A 22,005-nucleotide genomic window follows, 5' to 3' on the forward strand; every position below is an offset into this window, starting at 1 on the left:
AAAAAAAAAAAAAAAAGAAAGAAAAGCAGCTTCTGATTTGCTCCTAGTCCTGATGAGACCACCAGATGATTTTGAGTCTCATGTGACTGTTTAATAGAATTGACAGTAGAACTAGGTGTTATCTGATCCACTGACCCAGAAGATTGGCCACACACAGAAGCATTCCTTAATGAAATGGAAGTGGTAAACATGAGACCAAGCTGATGGCTTAGGGTGCCATGGTAACTATACCTATTTTTTTGGTATTTCTCCCTCAGCCAGTACCTATGATCTCATGGGGAGTTTCTTATCACCAGGTAGTAGAGGAGGAAAAGTGTGGATCTGGTTTGTGGATGGATAGCATGGCATGCTGGCACCAGCCCGAAATGGATGGCAGCTGCATGACCTCTCCAGCCAAGGCTCATCCTGACATCCAGGTGGTGAAGGGACTCATTCCTGAAGCAGGATTTAGAGGATTTATCCGGTTGACCATTTGGGGCTGAAGGAGAGAGAGCCTGTGGTACTTACTTATTTTGACTCACAGGCAGTTGATACTGGGCTGTCTAGCTGGCCAGGATCTTGATATAAACAAAACTGGAAACTGGTGTCAATAGTCACAGCACGTGAAGATGTCTACCCCACATGAACGCACCAGAGAGCACCTGCGGCAGAAGCTCTCTACGCCTAGAGGAACAAGATGGCTGATGGCATCAGTCAGCTTCTTCCCTCAGCACCTCCAGTGCTTCCCCAGTGGACCAGCATGGCCACGGCAGCCAGAATGGAGGCTAAGAACGGGTTCACCAACAAGAACTTCCACTCACCAAGGCTCATCTGACTACTGCACAGCTGAGTGTCCAGCCTGCCAGCAGCGGAGACCTCGGCTCAGCCCCCAGGAAAGGGGAGCCAGTTTGTAGGCACAGAGGGGACAACGCACTTTTCCTGTTCACAGATACAGAAATATAACTGGGCATGGATTTGCTTTTCTTGCCTACAGTGTTCTTTTCAGAACTATTGTTTATGGTCTTGCATAAGTGATTGTACTATATACCTGTATTATGACGGCATCCTAGACAACATTCCTCTGATCAGGGGAAGCATTTTATGGAGAAGGAACTGAGTCAGTAGCCTCACTCTTTTTGTCTCATCTCCCATCACCCAGAAGCCTCTGGCTTGATAGAAATACAGAATGTTCTATTACAGAATAGCTCAGTTACAGACTGAGCTAGGAGATGACATCTGTACTTATATTAGTGGCCAGTCAGAATGCAGAGTCTGGGAACCAAGGCATGAAGATAGGAATGGCTTTACTCATGAGAAGAATGTTTACTTCTTATGCCCATGACCTTGGACTCAGTGGTTTGGAATACCTGGTTCCCAGGGGAGGAGTAGTTCCTTTAGAGAATGCAGTAATTCTTCTGATTAATTAGAAGCTGGAACTACCCCTGGGCCATTTTGGGGTCCTCAGGACCCTGAATCAACAGGCAGAGAAAGGAAATCACTTTCCTTTCTACATACTTCATTTAATCCATACCAAGTGATGGATAAGGAAATCTGGTTATTGCCTTACAATGGGGCAGGAGGGATCATGTCCAGAACCTCGTACATAACCCCCTCGTTAAGCCCCTTAGTACTCCCTTGCCCAACAGTCTTTGTCAGCAGTAAACCATGACACTCAATAGACCAGACACTGAGGATTCAGATCCTTCAGGAAGGAAGATTTGGATCATCGCACTAACTGGAGAAGTCTATCCACCTGAGAGGCTGTAAGGATACGGGGTACATACACGTAGAATGAATGGTGGCTGAAGGCAGCTCTGGTTGCTGATTCAGATGACCAGTCAGCCACAGAGGTAGGGATTGCAGCAGCCATGTGTCACAGTAATTGTTTCTCCACTTTGAGTGCTGACTGCTGAGGAGAATGTGGTGACATTTATAAACTACATTAATTAGTATTAACCTTACCTTTTTTAAATTTTCAAATATTCACAAATATAGAAAGAATAGTAAAATGAACCCAAGTACATCCATGACATAAATTCAGAAACGTAGGCTTTTTCCATACTTCACTTATCCTTCTCCTTTTTATATAATAATTTCAAAATAAGTCCCCCACCTCAGGTCATTCACCCCAACCTACATATCTCACTATACATGTTTGAAAAAAATGGCCATAACCACACTGCCCTTCTCATCCCTAACGCACTGAAGCATAACATTGTATCAGCTAATGCCCAGTCCATATTCAAATGAATCATCTAAGCACTATCTTGACATTAATACATTTTTGGGGGACTGGTAATATGAAGCAATATAGGACACAAACCTTGAAAATGTTCATACTCTTACCCAACTTGGCTATTCCTGAGGATTTATCACAAGGGAAAAATTCAGAAGATGACAAAAGCATGATATTCTTTAAAGAATTATTCAAAACAGCAGGAATTTGTAACAATTCAGGTATTTAGCATATCAGGCAGGGTATGCCTGGAAAACAGAGCCCTCGCCAGCAGTCCAATGTGGGAAGTTAGAATGGAGATGTGATTGTACAGGTGTTGGGATATGAAGTGGTTATGAGATGACAACAGCAGCCTTTGATGAAGGGACAGAGTAAGGAAGGAGGTGGTATCAGAGTCCAGAAACTGTGGCTACATTGGGAGGGATGTCTGAAGAGACTAGACCAGAGAGGAGACAGCCATCACTCGGACACTGTCAAAGTAAAGACGGGAGAAATTCCCTGGCTTCTCTGTTTCTCCTGTCCTCTAATCTCCAGCAAGTGTTGCCTATTGGTTGAATCCAGCCAGAAACCATGCTGGGATGGATACCCCTCTGTGGTACAGAGGTGTCCCCTGCTCCCATGGGAGCTCAATCAGCCTGGAGGTCAGGGAATGGATCTGAGAGCAGGTACATGGCTGGCACACCAATGGGGCCCTAAAATCCTTCCAGAATAAGATTAGGGCTAATTAAAATTACTGAACCAGGCTCGGCGCCTGTGGCTCAAGCGGCTAAGGCGCCAGCCACATACACCTAAGGTGGCAGGTTCGAATCCCCAGCCCGGCCCTCCAAAAAACAATGGCTGCAACCAAAAAATAGCCGGCGCTGTGGCGGGCGCATGTAGTCCCAGCTACTTGGGAGGTTGAGGCAGGAGACTCACTTGAGCCCAGGAATTGGAGGTTGCTGTGAGCGTGATGCCATGGCACTCTACCCAGGGGGATAGCTTGAGGTTCCGTCTCAAAAAAAAAAAAAAATTACTGAACCAAAGGTAATTACTGCATAGTCAATTCTCTGCATTTGCACATTCCATATCCAAGGATTCAACCAATCACGACTGAAAATATTTGAAACAAAAACATCTGAACATGTGCAGACTTTTCTTCTTGTTATTCCCTAAATAATACAGCATGACAACTATTTAGTTAACATTTACATTGTATTATAAACAATCTAGAAATAATTTAAAGTACGCAGGAGGATTACACCATTTTATATTGGTGACTTGAGCATCTGTGGATTCTGGTGTCTGTGTGGGGTCCTGGAAATAATTCCCCATGGACACAAGGAGTGGGATGACTATATTAACTTATGACACATCCACTCAAAGGACCATTTAAATTATGACTATAAATTATAATTATTGTGTAGCAATATAGAAAACACCCATACTGAATGATAATATGGTATTATTGCTCTTCTTTCTTTTTCCTTCTTCTTCTTCTTTTGTTTTGTTTTGTTTTGTTTTGAGACCCAGTCTCACTCTGTGCCTTGGGTAGAGTGCCATGGCATCTTCATAGCTCACAGCAGCCTCAAACACTTGGGCTCAAGTGATCCTTCTGCTTCAGCCTCCAGAGTAGCTGGAACTACAGGTGCCTGCCACAACATCCAGCTAATTTTTCTATTTGTAGTAGATATGGGGTCTCACTCTTGATCAGGCTGGTCTCCAACTCCTGAGCTCAAGCAACCCTCCCACCTCAGACTCCCCAAGTGTTAAGATTACAGGCGTGAGTCACTGCACCCGGCCTATTTTTCCGTTACTTATCACTTGCAAATACTAAAAATAAATCAACTTAACTTCTCATGTTTATTTGTTGACTTGCACACCCCTCCTACCCCTGTAGAAAGTGAGTTCTCTGAGGAGCAAAAATCTCTGGTGTTTTTGTTTATTGATGAAGCACGGGTGTCTAGAACAGTGCCTAAAACTTGGAGGGGAATGGGAAAAGATGGCAGGGATTCAGAGTAGGAGGGGTTTGAAGGGGAGGGAGGGAGGTGGCCCTGGCTCACTCCTTCACCTAGGTAGGAGAGAGCAAGTGGAGGAGGGAGGGCTGAATGTCCATTGGACCAAGGTCTCCGTCTCCACACAAGTGTCTACTCCAAAAGGGAAGACAGAAACACCTCCATTATAATTCTCAAGGACTTGGTGTGGTGTGATGAGCAGGAGACTGGACCTATAGTCAGCCCTGCCACTTACTATGTCTGTGCCCTTGATCAAATTACTTAATTTCTCTGGGCCATTCGTTCTTTATCTTAAAGTGAGAATAAAAATAATTACCCATCTCAAGGGGTTGCATGAATAGTACCCAGAGCAGGGACTGGCACATAGGTGCTCAACAATGCTGGTTTCTTTAGTGCTGGCCCATCCTTCTTTCTTCCTTCTGGGAGTCCCAGCCAGGTCGGGAGCTGTCCACAGTGCTGAAGACATCCTCTTCCTTTGTCCCTCCCTCCTCTATCCATCCCTCTCTCCATTCTCTCCTTCCCTTCTGCTCGTAGTTCCCCAGAGCTCCAGGGTCTGAATAGATCTAATTTTCCAAGTGGCTTCTTCAGGCCCCTGAGGGGGACAGAGAGGGAATGAGGCACACATGAGGCGCTCCCTGGGCAGGAGTCAGGAAGCAGGAGTGGTGACGGTACAGGCTGTGGTGGGAATGGGACTCTGCCCCATGTCCAGAACCTGTCTGAGAGCCTGATGTCTGGAGACCTTGGTGCAGGAGCCTTAGACCCATGGACAGGCAGTGAGGCGGCTTGGAGGGCGCAGCACAGCAGGTGGGTCGGGGGAGCCAGCTTGGAAAGAAGGCAAGAGGGACCGGGTGGTGGGTCAGGAAGGTGATCCTTCGCTTGAGGGGCCAGAAGGGTCATGACTCTAACAGGAATCCCTCCTTTTCCCTCCCTGGGTTCCTTTTTTGGTCATTAACCTTCCCTGTTTTTGTTATTTGTCTATTAATGCAACTAAAGGCTTTTCAAGTTTTGGAGTTATGGTCCTGTGGCATTGACTAACTGTGTGAGCTTAGCTCCATGAACCAAATAAGCTGTGGCTAACCCTCAGCACCTATCTCTCAAGTCTAAAAATACAAATGGTCCCCTCTAGGACTGCACATTAATCTGCTGTGCCCAGAGGTAGATTCACATGCTCCTGATGACAAGAAGAGAAGAGGGGACATGACTAGCTTCAGAGACGAAAATTACCTGTCTCTTGATTTTTGTTGACACACAGGACATCAGAGCTGAAGGATTGTTGGAGACATAAACCTTACTTTCTCTGTACAGCTAGGAAAACGGAGGCACGGGAAGGAGTATGAGCTTGGTCCCACAAATCAGGGGTAGAGCTTGGGCTAAAAACTGGCTCCTGCTTTGGCAAAATCTGGTCTGCTGAGGGGTTGAGCACTCTGTGAGTCCCTGCAGGCCACTGACTGTAGAATTCTTGGGACACTTAACAGGACCAGTAGGGCCTCAAAGGGGATCCTGCTGCTGCTTTGTGGGACCAGAGGAAGCCATATGCCTCTTTGTGCTTCTGTGACCCCATCTGTACACAAAGGAACTGGTCTAGAAGTTTCTATCTCCAAAGAGCCTTCAGGTCTGATATTGCAGGTGTCCATAAAAAGAGGTGTTTTTTCCTTTGGCGGGAAGCGAAGCTCCAGTCCCAATTCAGCCCTAAGTCGGTGAGATCTTGGACAAGTTGCTGTCCTTTTGAAAGTCACAACTTCCTTCTGGGCAAAAGGAGATTAAAAAAATCTCTTCTCAGAGCCTCTGGGAGAACAAAGTAGAGTGGAATTATAGGTGCTTTGGGAAGTAGAAACCATGAGGGGAAGTGGCTGTTGTTATCAGCAGCCCATGATCATGTTCCCAACCAAAAATCATCAGCTCTCTGTGAGTTCAGAACTCGCCCCCCCCCCCCAGGTCTGAGCGATTCATCTTAAGGGGTGGATGGAGTTTATCCTGGCTTCTAAGAGGCCAACTTGAGCAACACAGGAAAGGAGAAGCCCAGAGGCTGGCAGAGAAGCCTTGAGCTGTGAGGACCATAGTGCTGTGACCACCAGAGCCCAGGGCTGGTCAGCCCTGAAAACTGGCTACTTTGCAGGTGGGGAAGCTGAGGCCAGAGGGGGGAAAGGGAAAGCCCTGTCCAGCTCTTTTTACTCCACAATACATTTATCTTTCCTCAAATACCTAAAGATGGTGATGATGGCTGTGGTGGTGATGATGATAGTAAGAGCTATTCCATTTAGTAAGTCCCTGCTTACTCAGCCCCCACTGTAGAGACTACACGTTCTCATTTTCACAGCTCTAGAAGATAGTGATTCTCCCCTCCATTTTACGGATGAGGAAACTGAGGCTCAGAAGTTAAGTATCTTGCCCAAAGTTAAGGGCCAGTGAGTGATAAAATAGGTGGATTCTCCCATATGATTCCAAAGCCCTTCTATTCCTCTGCACAGGTCCTAATTTGTAAGGAGCTATTCTACGCAGACCATCGCTGTTGGCGCTTGGAGGCCACCCCTTACTCTCCTGTTCTACGTTATCTCTTAGGGTAGGAGTTCTGCCCCTGTGAAGCCCTCTGTGAGCCCCTCCTCAGCCCACAGGGCCCCCCCCATTGGTTCTTCTGCTATGCTGGCACATGTGGTCAGCCCTGCTCTTGTCTGGGACCTGACTCTACTAGCCTGGCAGCTTCTTAGGGTGAGATTGGACCTTTTCTTTTCCATGGTGGTGAACAGCCAGCTGCATACATGGTGTAGGGAGAAAGACGGCTGCGTCCTACAGGTGGAGCATGGGCAGTGGCAGAGACGCAGCAAAAGCTGTGCGGGAGTTCCAGGGTTTCGGGGTGGGCATGAAGATGGGCTAAGGGAAATGCCACAGTCTAGACGTCCTGTCAGGGAGGCCACGTGGGGATGGGGCTGAGCTGACCAGACGTGGGCAAAGCCTATCTTTGTACTAACTCCATGTCAGGCTCCCTTGGTTCCTGTGCAGTGGGGATGGCAAGGCCCCTTTGTCTGAACAAGTCTGTGAGTGAGATCCGAGATGGGGCATGACTGTGCACCGTAAACCCTCTGGTCACAACTCCCCACGAGTGCCACCCTGGCTGAGCTCCCCGTACCTACTGTGTGCTCCAGCTACGATGGCCCTTGGGGCCAGCAGCGTCAATGCAGCAGAGTTAGACGATGCTGGGCCTGGAGGGCACAGGCAAGGGAGGCGCAGAGGGCACCAGGGGAATTAGGCCTCCCTTGGAGGGCAAGTAAAGGAAAAATAATGGGGATAAGTTGAAAGAGTTAAAAGTGTTGAACACCAAAGTACCAGAGACTGTGCTCAATACTTCACATGATGCCATCACCAAAACGGCCCTATAGAGGAAGTTGTACTGTCCACATCAGGGGTCCTCAAACTTTTTAAACAGCGGGCCAGTTCACTGTCCCTCAGACCATTGGAGGGCCAGACTGCGGGCCCCGGGACGAGTTGGCTGCTAAGCAGGACAGGCAGTGGCGGCAAAAACACCCGGCAGGCCAGATAAATGTCCTCGGCGGGCTGCATGTGGCCCGTGGGTTGTAGTTTGAGGACATCTGGTCCACATTTTACAGAGCAGGAATATGAGGCTCAGAAAACATCAGAGATTAGTCCACGGTCACATGGACAGGAACCAGGGAGCCAGCTCTGACTACACAGAGCTCACACCAAGGGGCGAAACTCCAGCCCGGAGCTTCACTTTGGCCTCACAAGGCTGAGAGCCAGTCTTGGGGAGAGAGTAGGCCCCCAAAGCTGTGGGCTTTTAGAGATCATGGATCCAAGTCCCTCATCTTATCAGAGGGCTGACCGAGGTTCTGAGAGGGCTGTCTGCCGCACACTCACACAGGAAGCACTGGCAGAAATTGCTAGAAAGAAAATCATGTCCTTATCCCCTTTTTTCCCAGGACTACAGGGGGGCTTACCCCCTGAAGATAGGGACGGGATGCTGCTGTACAGGAGGACCACCCTACCCTGCCAGGGCCCGTGGGGTTCTACTCTCAGTCATCCAAGGAAAGCCCCTTCCCCACCACTTCTCTCTGTGGTGGTTAGGGGTGTCCTCCTGTGGGCTGGCTCGCTCTCCCAAGCAGCCTGGGGAGCAGAGACCTTCACTATAGCGGTGCTGGGTCCCTGGGACTGTGATGCCATCTTTGCCCAGGCCCTCCCCAGAGTGGCTGCCCAGCTAGCTGTGGACCAAGCCAACCAGGACCCCTCACTGTTGCTGAGCTCGCGGCTGGCTTCTGTGGTCCTCCCCACTGCCTGTGACACCCCTCATGCCCTGGCCACATTCCTGGCCCACAGGAACACCGTAGCTGCTTTTGTGGGCCCTGTCAATCCTGGCTACTGCCCAGCGGCAGCCCTGCTGGCTCAAAGCTGGGGCAAGACCCTCTTTTCCTGGGCATGTGGTGCTCCAGAGGGAGGAGGAGAATTGGCACTCACCTTGCCTTCTGCTGCCCAGGTGCTGCTGTCCATCATTAGATACTTCGGCTGGGCTCGCCTGGCCATTGTATCCTCTCACCAGGACACCTGGGTGGCCACAGCCCAACAGCTGGCCACAACCTTCAGGATCCATGGGCTGCCTGTGGGGCTGGTGACCTCTTTGGGACCTGGGGAACAGGGGGCTGTGGAGGTCCTGAAGCAGCTCTGCAGCGTGGACGGCCTGAAACGTAAGTACACTCAGGTGTCTTCCTCCTACGGGCAGCCTGAACTGCATGTGGCTACCTGTGGGAGCTCCTGAGCACCTGGCAGTGGCCCTGCCTTTAACCTCACAACAGTCCTATGAGCTAGGCCTGCTGAAGTTTCTATTTTTCACCTCAGACAGGTAAGTAACTGGCCCAAGTTACACAGCTGGCCAGCAATGCGGCTGGATTTTCAGCTCTGATTCAAGTATGGGTAGTGGAGTGGGGGCAAAGAGCATCCTTAGTCATGGCCTGGTGAAATGAAGGGAATGAAAGTCCAGCAGTGCTTGAACCCAGGAAGGGAGTTAGAAGCGTTCTCAGTTTTGTGGCGTTGGAGTCAAAACCATCACAGATTTGTTGATTGATTGATTAATGGCTTCCTTTATTTATCAGGCATCTCTCATGCTGGTTGTTGGTTGCCATAGTGAACAGGGCAGTCACAGAAGCTGGTCTTCAGAGGATGACTATGTAGCAGGGAGATAGGAGTCTAAGCAGGTGGCTATGACAGAGAGGTTGAGGCCATCCAGGGAGCAGAGGCCTGAGAGCCAGAGGAGAGATGGAGTAGGCCTTGGGGGGTCTAAAGAGGCTTCTCAGAGCCTTCTTAAGGAACTAGTTAGCCAGAGAAAGGAGGGGAGGTGTAGCACCTAGAAGGCAGCAGGGGTTTTAGGGATAAGACCCTGTGGGTTGTTGTCCATTTAGATCAAGAAATCAATTTGGTGAATCAAGACTACCATTACCAAGAAAGCAAGAGAGTGGAACAGAAAAAGATAGAGAATAGAATTGAGTAGAATAAATTAAAATAGAATGGAATAAAACTAGTAAGTATGAGAGTTCCTTGCAGGGACCAAGGGTAAGTGTGGTTCTGTGAAACTTCCTTTCAGTGTACTCAGGTTTTGTGAGTATTTCAAGGTCCATGTGTTTCTTACTGTGAGCACAGTCTGCCTGATTTTGGCCAGCTTAGGGGACATGTGGAGGATCTGGCTGGGCCTCAGCCATGAGGAGCCCACATCTGGTGTGGGGGGGGTGTCTACATAGGGAACGGAGGACCCCAGAGTCTGAGGGAGCCAATCTGCTTGGGGGTGGGAAGGACTTTGCAAAGAAGGTGACATGAGGGCAGGACAAGGCAGAGGCTGACAGTGAGAAGCTGATGGCAGAATGGAGTTGAGGGAAAAGGCACTTCAGGCAGTGACCAGCTAGTGCAAAGGAGTGGAGTTAGCAGCTAATAGGACTAGAAGCATGGGGAATTGTTCTGTTCCACGTGGCAGGTGCGTGGCAGCAGCGGTTGGGACCACAGACAATTGCACCCCAGCTGCAGGGGATTGCGTTCCAGTCAAAGCGCTGGCATCCGGGAGCCAGAAGGCAGAGTGGTGAGGGGCAAATTCTCTGGAGTCAGATTACCAGAGTAATCTGCAGCCCCCTCGCTCCGCTGCAGTCCCCTCGCCCCGCTATGTGACCTCATGCAAGTCACCAAACCTCTCTGTTTCTTCATCGATGACTCAAGGCTGATCAAGCCAAAGTTGTAGGCTTATGAAGATAGGATCGCAGAGCAGGGCTGAGAACAGCGCCTGTGCACAGTGAGCACACCTGAAACTGGCTCTCCAGCTAGGGCCTTCCTCCCCAGCCATGTGGATCAGCACCCCCTTGTGGCCAAACACAGAACAGGGTGTCCAGCTCCTAAGAGAACCGGGGGCATTCTGCAAGAAACTGACCAGCAGCGGCAGATAGGACACCCGCCTTGGTTCTGTTCCTATCCTGTCCTAGTGGGTCTCTTTCTGAGGGCCTCCCCAATATCCAGGATATGGAGGGAGTGGTCCATGGCTCATGGTCCACACAGCACAGCCACCCAGGGGCTCAGCCAAAGCCAGGACTCCAGGCTCCAGACTCCATGTGATGAGGGTCTCAGGCTCCGACAAGGAGACCCTCAGCCTTTCTGGGTGGATCCATTTTTCTAAGTTTTCTGGATAAAGGGTTGCAGTAGGAACCTGGGCCAGTCCATTACAAATGGCAGCCTTTCATTGCAGTGGGACCCAGGCCAGGAAGGGAGAAAAGATGTAGAGGTCCAGTGTGGCTGGAGCAGTGGCTCCCTTCTGTCCTGGAGCCTGGGGATAAAATTAGATGCTTTGTGATCCATAGCTGTTTCTTTTACTAAAGGGAAAAGCAAATGTACCCACATTGACTTAGACCTTGAGGATGGCCTCAGTTAAGACTACGATCTGATGACAATAAGCAAAACATGGTCTACCAGGCAGGAAAATGTTATGCAGCCATGAAATACTGACACCTGCGATAAGGCTGAGCCTGGAAAACGTTCCTCTAAGAAGCCAGACATGAAGGACCACATACTGTATGAGTCCATTTGTAAGAAGTATCCAGAATAGGCAAAGCCATAAGGACAAGTAGATTAGAGTTTGGGGTTCAGGAGAGGGAGGAGGAATTGGGAATGACTGCTAATGGGTACAGGATTTCTTTGTGGGGTGGTAAAAATGTTCTAGAATTAAATGGTGATGGTGCTTACACAACTTTGTGAATACACTAAAACCACTGGATTGTACACTTTTTTTAAAATAATGGGTTTTACCTCAATTTATCTCCAAATAGTGATTATCTCAATTAAAAGTAAACTCTCAAACAAGAAAAAAAAAAGCATTACAAACTGGGAGCCAGCCTGCCTGGGTTCAAATCCAAGCCCTCCCACCCTGATGGTTTATATCCTCGGTAACTCCCAAACCTCTCAGTGCGCCAATTTCCTCATCCAGAAAAGCAGAGATAATGGCAAACATACTTCTTAGTGCTCCGTACTACTGGATGACTAAATATTTGGGAAATTACTTCAGGACAACACCTAGAAAGCTGTGAATATCTATTTGCAATTGTCCGGGGCCAGGGTAGAGGTAGGGGTAGAGAAGTTGATCAAAATTATTGGGTGGGAAGGCTGGGAGGACCATATTGATACAAATCTATCCTCCGTTAAAGGGATATTTTTCAACAGATGGAGTCCACATTGGCTGTTATTGTTATGGGGGGTGGGGTGCAGACCACCTTTCTCAGCCCAATGTCTGAGAATTTCAAGCTCTTCCAGGGCCTCAGAACTCTGGGCTTCAGGGAAGACCCCGGGGGAGCTGGGGCTGCAAAGCTGACCTTGCTATCTCTGCCCCCAGTTGTGGTGCTGTGCATGCACTCAGCGCTGTTGGGAGGCTCAGAGCAGACCGCCCTGCTGAGCCATGCATGGGCTGAAGGCCTGGCAGACGGGAGGGTGGTCTTCCTGCCCTACGACACGCTGCTTTTTGCCCTGCCCTACCGCAACCGCTCCTACCCAGCCCTGGGTGCTGGTGGGCCCCTGCAGAAGGCCTATGATGCAGTGCTCACCATCAGCCTGGAATCCAGCCCTGCAGAGGATGCCTTTACTGCTGCCAGGGTGGGTGGAGAGATGGCTTCCCACCTGGAGCCAGACCAGGTAGGTCCCTGCAGACCCCCCCCAATGCCCTGAGGGTAGGACATGGACAGATGTGCATGCGCTTCTCACCCATGCCAGGCCCTCCTTCACTGTGGGCACAGGGCCTGTCTCTTTCTGACAAAATATCTTTCTGCCTAGTCCCTCGGTATAGTCAATCTCTCTCTCTCTCTCTTTCTCTCTTGCTCTCTCACAAGTATGTGTACTGTATGTGTCATAGGTATGTATACAGTATTTCCCCCTTATCTACAGGGATATGTTCCAGGACTCCCAGTGGATACCTAAAACCACTAATAACACTGAACCCTTATATGTACTACAATTTTCCTATACATAGGTACCCGTGATAAAGTCTAACTTATAAATCAAACACGGTAAGAGGTTAACAATGACTAATAATAAAATGGAACAATTGTAACAATAGACTGTAATAAAAGTTATGTGAATTGGGTCTTTCTCTCTCAAAATATCTGAATATTTTCAGGCCACGGTTGACCGTGAGTAGCAGAAATTGCAGAAAGGGCGATCACAGAGTAGGGGAGACTACTGCGTGTCTATGTCTCTCTGTCTCTCTTCTTCCTGGCTTCACTCACCCTTTTGACCTGCCATGTCATTTTCTGTGTCTCTTTTGCTGCTATTTTTTTTTATCCCCAGCTCTTTGGATCTCTGTCATTCTCATTTCCGGCGCAGATGGTCTTTCTCTTGCAGACATTCTTCCTCTCCTGGCTCTGTGTCCATTAGCTAATGATAAAGGAGAAAGTGTTGGGAGTGCGGAGAGCTGGGGAGAGGGGAAGAGTCTCTGAAGTCACTGCCAGGAATCTGGGGAGTGTTTGTGGCAGGGGGTGTGGCTGCTGGCCTGGGTTAGGCGGATGGGACTCAGCTGAACTCAAGTCTCCCTTGGCAGTTCTGCTTCTTGGTCATAAGAAGGCAGTAGTGTCTGGTGGTGGTGACAGGGATGCAGATGCTGATGGAGATTCATTCGATCAGTCATTCATCTGACAGATGTGGACTGAGTCCCTTTCATGTGCCACCATGCCTGGTGTCACAGACCTGGTGATGAGCAAGACAGACCTGGACTTCAAGGAGCTTCCATTCTGTTAGGGGGATACAGACAATAACCAGGTCATCGGATAACTAAATTCATGTAGTGATAATGCTACCAAGGGACTAGAACAGGAAACAGTGGCAGAGAGTGGCCAGAATGGAGTAACGAGCAATGAGAGAGAGATGGGCAGGGAAGCGCTCTCTGAGACATTGGCCCCTGAGCTGAGATCAGAATGGTAAGGGGGCAGCCAGCTGAGGATCTGGGTGAAAAGCAGCCAGGCAGGGGCAGCAGCAGTGCAAAGGCCTTGTGCAGAGGGAGCGCCACTTGCTGGAGTAACAGGCAGGAGAGAGTGTGGAGTGGCTGGACTGTCACAGGTGATGGGGGGACAGATGAGATGGGCTTGGGGCCTGAGCATGTGGGGCACTATAGGCCAGGAGAAATCTGCACTTATAGGAAGTCAAATGGAGACCACCAGTGGGCTTTAAGTAAGAACTGATTTGGTTTATACATTTAAAAAAGTCACTTTTGTTGCTTTATGAGGAATAGCTTGAAGGGGCCAGAGGAAGCAAGGAATCCCTTAGGAGGCCCTGTGTGGTCTAGGTGAGCAGTGGGGGCTCAGACCCAGCTGGCAGGAGTAGGGGTTCAGATGGGGACAAATTCTGAAATAAAGCCCCCAAAACTTGATGATGAACTGAAAGAGAGAAAGGAGTCGGGGTCAAGCCTCAGTTTTCAGCTTGAGAAACTGATTAGGGGAGTTCCACTTCCTAAAGTGCGGGGAGGTGGGGAGGATGAGGTTCAGTGTGGCAGAATCTCCTAGAACCAGGACCTTTGCTTTGGACATATTAAGTTTGAGATGTCTGCAAGACATTGGGATCGGTGGTAGCTCTATGGTCGTGGCTGTGGGGGCTGTGAACCTGCTGAGGTCCTGTAAGGTCCTGTAAGGTCCTGTAAGGGCCAGGACTTGGAGATGCTTGGGGGCCCTGTGCCATGGAACTGAGGAAGCTTCTCTTCCATAGGTATCTCCACTCTTTGGGACCATCTATGATGCTGTTGTCCTGCTGGCCCATGCCCTGAACCGCTCTGAAAGCCATGGGGCAAGGCCCTTGGGGACTCACTTAGGAGACCACATAGGGTCTCTGGATGTGGCCGGCTTTAGCCAGAGAATTCGGACAGATGAGAAAGGGAGGAGGCTGGCCCAGTACATCATCCTGGACACAGATGGTCAAGGAAGTCAGCTTGTCCCCACTCACACCCTGGACACAGGCACGTGGCGAGTGCAGCCCCTGGGTAGGGCTATACACTTTCCAGGAGGAGCCCCTCCATCCCATGACTCGAGCTGCTGGTTTGACTCCAACATGCTGTGCATAAGAGGTAAATCATCATCCATCCACCCATTCACCCATCCATCCATCCATCTATCCATGCATCCATCAGCCATTCACCCACCCATCTATCTATCAGTCCACCCATCATTTACCCATTCATTCATCCATTTATTCATCATCAATCATCTATCATCCAACCACGCATTGATCAATCCATTCATCATCTACCCATGCTATTCATCCATCTATCTATGCATCCGTCATGCGTCCATCCATCCAGGAGCAGGTGCAGAGAAGGGACTTTGACGCTTCACTGAGAAGACTGAACTAGTGCTATCTCCCCTCAGTTGAGCAGGGCTAGAGCACCTCCAGAGCACCTCCCATCTCTCAGCTCTCCTATGCTTCATCATGGCTTTGTGACGAGGCTGTTACCTTTTGTGGGCGCCAGTAGAAAAGTAATGCTCAAAAAGATCTGGTGACTTCCCAAGGTCACACAGGGAGGCGGTGGCTGAAATCATGCCAATAGATTCCAAGTGCAGGATTCCTTTTCCTCACGACACTAGGAAGTGTGAGACATGGAGGCACGACAGGTCTGATTTCTATCATTCATCCATCCAGAGTATCACCTGTGATGAAGTTGCACTGACATGTACAGGTGTAGGTACGTAGAGATGCTCACACACTGTGTATAAACAAGTGCACGCACGTTCCTGAGGCCCACTTAGTTACCATGACCATCACTGGTGGGAAAACTCAGATGTGCCAGGCTTGCTGATGGCTCTGCCCTCCCCTAAGCCTCCTCATCCTCCTCCTGACCCAGGCTCTGCCATTTTCTCGACACTGCTCTATGGATATGACCAACTCCTCGTGTTTCCCTAAACACACACCACTTTCTTGTCTGTGATGACATGAGCATTTTCCTGTCCCTGACACCCCCAACACCACTCAGCCTTGCCTGGCTGACTCCTATTTGTCCTTCGAGGCTGGCTCTGTAGTTAAGGTTGGGGCCCCTCCTTGCGCCCCCAAATTCCCCTGGGGGCAGTGCATCATGTTCATGGAATGCCTGTGCAGTGCTGGGGAGGACCAGAACTGTCCCCGGACTACATGAAGTGCTAAGAAGTGTCTCTGGAAAGGGAGAACCTTGAAGAAGCCTTGACTAAAGCATTCATTTGTTCCTCTTTTCTTCCACAAATATTGATGGAAGACCTACTGCCCCAGGAGCTGTGCTCAGCCCTGAGGGAATGGGAGTGAATGAAGCAGTGTCCCTGCCTTGTGGAGCTGGCGCTCTTAAAGACCAGACCCAGGCTCTGCTCTCCAGGGGCATTGGTCTGGTGGCAAATACAGGCCAGCCAGAGGCATCACCGCACAGCATAATCGGAGCCATGCCAGGGACAGCCAGAGGCAGGTCAAGCCCAGAGATCTTTACAGCTCCCCTTTATCAGTCCTGGCTTGTGGACTTCACCCTATGGTAGATTTTAACAAACTCATTTAATAAGCCAATCAGCAAACACATATAGGGTGTCCACTGTGTGCTAAAGTCAGTGCTGAGAATTGAGGTGATGGTGGAGAAGATTCATGGCCACTCTCAGGACCTAAGATGGAAGGAGAAAGAGAGTAAAGGCAGGTGGACAGGGCCCTAAGAGGGGGCATCAGAGGTGGAAGGACCCTGAGCAGCAGCACCAACCTTGGAATTTGTCTTCTCCAATATTCCACTGCCTGCATACTTGTCCAGACCCCGTCCTCCCTCACTGGCTAGGGCAGCAGTCTCCCCATGGCCTCCCTGTATACCCTTGGCCTCATCCTTTGAAGACATGATCAGATCTGCTGCTCTGGCCCCTCAGATTCTAACTCAGGACTACCATAGTTAGCACAAATACAGCTAGTCAGGTAACATGATTGAGAGACCAGAAAGCAGGGGCTTTGAGACCAACATACTTAGGATTGCAGCTCAACACTGCTGCTCACTAGCTGTGTGACCTCGGGGCAAGTTGCTTACGCTCTCTGGGCCTCCATTTCTCATCTGTAAATAGGAATAAAGACCTAGCATCCCCAGCTGCTTATCCCCAGGGGCAGGCCCTATACTTTCATACTTTTAGAAGGGGCTACTTGGGTCATGTTTCCTCAATGAGATCCACTCCCCCAGGTGGCACTTAGGAGCCCAGGGATGAGTCAAGCTTTTCCTATGGGAAGATGTGGCAGGGGGAAGTCGGGGGATACACCCATCCTGGGCTGGATTCTCTGACTCCCTGTGTCTTGGTGTTGTATTGATAAGAGAATTCGCCGCTGCCTTTGTTTTCGCTAAGGGTTTCTTGTCTTGGAACGCTGGAGCTTAGAGATGCACTTACACACTTCTTTTTGGTCTTTGCTCATTTCTCATCTCCTCCTTTATAATAAAACGCCTTGAGATAGCTGTTTATACTTGCTGGACTGAACGGCTCCTCCCATTGACTCTCTCCCACCCCTCCTTGACATGAACACTCACACTGAGGTCACCAGTGACCCCTGTGACCGAGTCCCTTGACCAGGGGTCTGACTGCTCCTTCCTCCCCGTAGCCTGCCCCTTGCCAGGGTCCCCCAGGGCCCCCTAGCCTATTCCCATCAGCTCCTCTGGCTGAGCACTTTTGAACTCTTGTTCTCTCTCTCCTACACTCACTCCTCTGGGGTCCTGTTCATTCCGTGGCTTCCAAATTGGCACCAGGCCTTGTTCTCTCTTTCTAACACATATGTCCAGCTCCTTACCCAACATTTCCATTTGGATGTCTAGCAGGCATCTCAAGTCAATGAGCCTGAAGCCAAACTCCTGATGGCCCCCAGCCTGCTCCAAACAGTCCTCCCCCTAGGTAAGGAGAACACCCCCAAAGCTCTGCACCCCCACACTAGTCTAGCAGCACACACTGTGGGCTCCTTGTTTAGCACCTGCCCAAGCCCAGAGCACAGCCCACCACTCCACTGCCTGTACCCTCACCCAGGCGCGGTTCCCTCTCATTAGCTAGAGCAGCAGTCTCTGCAAGGCCTTCCTGCGTCCTGCCTTTGACCTGACCCTTCCAAGACATGATCAGATCTGCTACTGCTCCACTCACATCTGCAGAGCCTCCCACTTCACTTAGAGAAGAGCCAAAGTCCTCATAGTGGACTTCTTGGGCACTGTCCCCTGTCACCTGCCTGCACTCATGCCTTACACATGCTCTGCCCTGCTGCCCTGGCCTTTTAGCTGTTCCTGGAATGTAGCCCCATGTTTCTGCTTCCCAGCCTCTGTGTTTGCTGTTTGTAGGTCTGGGGTGCTTCTCCATCTCATGTCCTATGGCTTGTCCCCTCTCTTCCTCTGGAACTTGACTCCAGTCTTCCTATAAGCCCTGGGTGAGAGGCAGGATGCCACAGCCAAACTTCCAGGGTTTTTTTTTTTTTTTGAGACAATCTCAAGCTGTCACCCTGGGTAGAGTGCTGTGCCATCACAGCTCACAGCAACTTCAAACTCTTGGGCTCAAGCAATTCTCTAGCCTTAGTCTCCCAAATAGCTGGGACTACACGTGCCCGCCACAATGCCTGGCTACTTTTTGTTGTTGTTGTTGCAGTTGTTGGTGTTTAGCTGGCCCCGGGCTGGGTTTGAGCCTGCCGGCCTCGGTGCATGTGGCCAGTGCTATAACCACTGTGCTATTGGCACTGAGCCACGGCTATTATTTTTGCTGCAATTGTCATTGTTGTTTTAGCTGAGTCGGGCTGGGTTTGAACCCACCAGCCTGGGTATATGTGGCCAGCACCCTACTCACTGAGCTACGGGCATCGCCCCAAACAGCCAGGATTTGAACCAGACTCTGCCAATCACAGTTAATTAATCTTTGTTTCTTTACCTCCAAAGTCATGGTCATGACCACAGCTTCTTCCAAAAGTTATCGGGAGGGATAACTAACCGAAATACATAACATCCCTAGCATAGGTGCCTAGAACAATGCAATATACAATCGTAAAATAAGTACCAGGAAGTATTTATGCTTCACGGTGGTGCTGTGCTGCTCTTATTATTATCTGGACTCAATTCAGATTGGGGCATCACAAGAGGGGCAGGCAGAACGGAGTTTGTCCTGTAACAAAGGGAAGCAGGGTAAGAGTCAAGGAGGGAAGAAGAAATGGCCCTTCCTTCTGTGACGGTGGAGGTCACTGTTCTCTCTCCAGACTGGGACCAGGCATTTTCCCCCCTCATCAGCCCTCGATGGTGCTAAGGTTGCCCAAGTAAAGTAGCCCTCCCCACCTTGCCTGTTTAGAGCCCCTAAACAGCCTCTCTGTGTCCGACTCCTGACACAGAGGCTGGAGATTTAGACTCACTATAAGAGGGCTCTTCTAATCGTCAGAGCCATCCCACAGTAAAACTGACTGCCAAAGCAGGTAGTGAGTGGCCTGTTGCAGGAGGCATACAAGAAGTGGGACACCAAACGGGATCCATGTCACAATTTTTATCCAGCACCTGCCCTGTCCAAACTTGTGTCAGGTGTCAGTTCTGGTGAGAGGACAAGAGGAGTAAGGCAGAGACCCTGCTGTCCCACTGCTCTTAGTCTAGTGGGAAGGGCCTGACGTGTGGGCAGACAAAAGGCCATCATGTGATCAGGATTGTAATGGGGTCTGGGCAGGATCTGTGAGCTGTGGGGCAGGGAGGCCAAAGTGCAGACACAGACAGCAGTGCCGTGGATCGCTGTCTGTGTGTCACAAACCATCCACAGGGCTATTCTGGGCCTTGCCCCTGGTGAGGAGGCTGGGCAGGGGCTGCATGCCTATTTCCAAGGGAGGAACTGAGGGAATGAGTGACTGCAGACCTGCCCTCAATGTGTGGTGTTATGTAATGACTCTAGTCTGTCCCTCCTTCCCTGGCAGGTGCACAGCCTCTGGACAGCCTCTCCATGGTGGCGCTGGCTAGCCTTCTAGTGCTGGCAGGAGGGGCCCTCAGCTGCCTCATCAGGTGAGACTCTGAACTGGAGCCTGGCTCTGCCTCTCCATGCACCACCCCCCACCAGGGGTCTCCCTGCTGCCAGCACAGCCCTAGAAATCTGCTTTCCCAGCCTTCGACCCTGGGCACTTGGGGCCCCTCTGTGATCATGCCCATCCTAGAGCCTTGGCCAGGACTCGTCAAGACCCTCGGAAGGTCCATTTGAGACTTGAGGGGGAGGAAGCCTGTAATCTTGGACAGGACTCCATCCCTGAGCTTCAGGCTTCCCTCTGTAAAATGAGGGGCTGGCTGGGATGATTCCCAAAGGCCCTTCAGCTTTGAAAACAATCCTCCCTGGGTCTAAGTTTTTCTGTGTTCCTGAATCCAGGCCATCGTGAGCTTTGGCACATCTGGACGGGGGCAGCCTTCCACTCTTACCCCTCACCGTGCCACCCCTGAGGCTCCAGGCAACTTGGGAATGCTGAGGCTTAGGCTAGCAGGGGCATCAGGCCCTGGGGGTCCAGACCTGAGCCCAAGGCTCAGGGGCTCTCTGGAGACAGTGCCCAGCTGGGATTACTGGGGAGACAGAAATGGAAACAGGGAGAGAAAATGGAGGGCTCTAAGTCAGAGACAGGGCCAAGCAGCCAGTCCAAGGTGGGGGTGACGTTTGTATCCCCCACTGCCCTGCACTTTCTTTTGCTTTCAGATTGGGTATCCGGCAGCTGCGGCTGGTACGGGGCCCTCACCGGATCCTGCTGACAGCCCAAGAGCTCACCTTTATCCATACCCCAAGCAGATGGGTATGTGGGGCAGGGGCTAGGCTGGGAGGGGAGGAGGAGGACTGGGGCCTGTTCTGGGCTCCTTACCACGCCCATCCCCTCCAGAGGCTGCATATGGACAGTGAGTCAAGAAGTGCAGCAGATGGTGGGAGCCTGAGATCCATGGCTCAAGGGTCAGCAAGGAGCTTGCTAGACACTCAGGAGCCCACCAATGTGGCCCTGTACCAGGTGAGGGCCTCTGCCATCCCCATGCCCAGGCCTGGGGGTGCTATAGTCAGTTTGGAGAAGTTGAGGCTAGCCCATAGCCTCTTGGGCCTCTGTGTGCCCAACTCTTGTTACAGAATGGGAAACTGAGGCCTGGGTAGGAGCAACTTTCCTGGGTCACTCTGACCAAGTGCACAGCAGAGCTGGGAGAGGGAAGCAGGGCTTCCAATGCCAGCCCAGCATGCTTCACAATCTAAGCCAGGGAAACAACCAGTTCCAGGGCACTTGGCCCTGGACACTGCCAGAGTGTTCCTCCCCAGGGCCTTTCTCAGTGGCCGGGGACAAGCCCAGGTCACCCTCCCACCTGCTCATGCAAGGTGAGATGCCGGGTTCCCATAGGCCCTGATGTGTGGGGCCAGCACCCAGCCCAGGACAGCTGTGGGCAGAGGCCAGGCCACCAGCCGACAGGGCATCTGGAAAGTCAGAGGTTACTGAGGACATTACAACTTCTCAGGTACTGTCACTCTCAAATTCAACAGTCCACTGAGGTTACAGTTCTCCTACGCAGCAACTCTCACAGTTGACAGACCCAGCTAATTGTTTCTACAGGAAGCAACAAGAGACTCTCCTCCTTTCCACCTGTCCCCTGGGGAATCCCATCTCTTTGCTGCTGAAAAGAGGCTTTAATGATGTGCAAAGAGTGTTTTGTCTGTTTCTCTGAGTTAGCTGACAGGCTGCCAGTGAGCCTGAGGAGGCGAAGCCCATCACGGATGGGAGAGAGGAGGCCACAGTTACATCCGCCCTAGGCCAGGCCACAGCAAAGGCAGGGCCCTGACCTGAGGGCTCACTTTCCCTAGAGTCCCTGGGTCACAGACACCCCAATGCTTCACAGGGTTAGGGGTGTCATGGGTGCCTGGGGCTGGCAGGACAAAGCTGACGTCCAGGCTGGGAATGTGCAGGCTTCATACCCACCATCTCATAAGCCCTGGAGATGTGGGGGGTACTGTCAACCTCCCTTCACAGACTTTGAACATGTGGCTCAGAGAATGGAAGTCAGCTACCCCAGATCATAGAGCTAGAAAGTGGTGGAGTCAGCTCTGCCCCAGGAGTACAAGTTTACCTGCTGCTTCCACTGACCAGGCTCTGCCATAGCCAGGGAACGGCAGCAGCTGAACTCCCCTGTTCTTCTTGGGCAGGGCGACTGGGTGTGGCTGAAGAAGTTTGAAGTGGGCCGGGCCCTTGACCTGCGCCCCAGCAGCCTCAGTCTCCTGAGAAAGGTAGAGCTTCCAGGGATGGGTGGGAAGGGGAGGAGAGCTGAGAGGGATGGGTGGGGAGGGGAGGGGAGCTGAGAGGGATGGGTGGGGAGGGGAGGGGGGC

General features: G+C 50.9%; 1 protein-coding gene across 1 annotated transcript in view; it reads left to right on the plus strand.

Annotated features, from left to right (window-relative positions):
- The first annotated feature begins 8,176 nt into the window (after positions 1–8,176).
- The window catches only part of LOC100945296 (olfactory guanylyl cyclase GC-D-like), a 36,674-nt gene continuing 22,845 nt past the window's right edge, over positions 8,177–22,005 (plus strand). The window contains exons 1-7 of the mRNA XM_012803169.1: positions 8,177–8,897; positions 12,068–12,363; positions 14,422–14,776; positions 19,594–19,678; positions 20,352–20,445; positions 20,530–20,652; positions 21,825–21,905. Coding sequence (XP_012658623.1) covers positions 8,177–8,897; positions 12,068–12,363; positions 14,422–14,776; positions 19,594–19,678; positions 20,352–20,445; positions 20,530–20,652; positions 21,825–21,905 — 1,755 coding nt within the window. The remainder of the gene's footprint in view (positions 8,898–12,067; positions 12,364–14,421; positions 14,777–19,593; positions 19,679–20,351; positions 20,446–20,529; positions 20,653–21,824; positions 21,906–22,005) is intronic.

This window comes from Otolemur garnettii, unplaced genomic scaffold (genome assembly GCF_000181295.1).
Source record: "Otolemur garnettii isolate 467f Iridium unplaced genomic scaffold, OtoGar3 scaffold00001, whole genome shotgun sequence".
In the NCBI taxonomy this organism is placed as follows: Eukaryota; Metazoa; Chordata; class Mammalia; order Primates; family Galagidae; genus Otolemur; species Otolemur garnettii.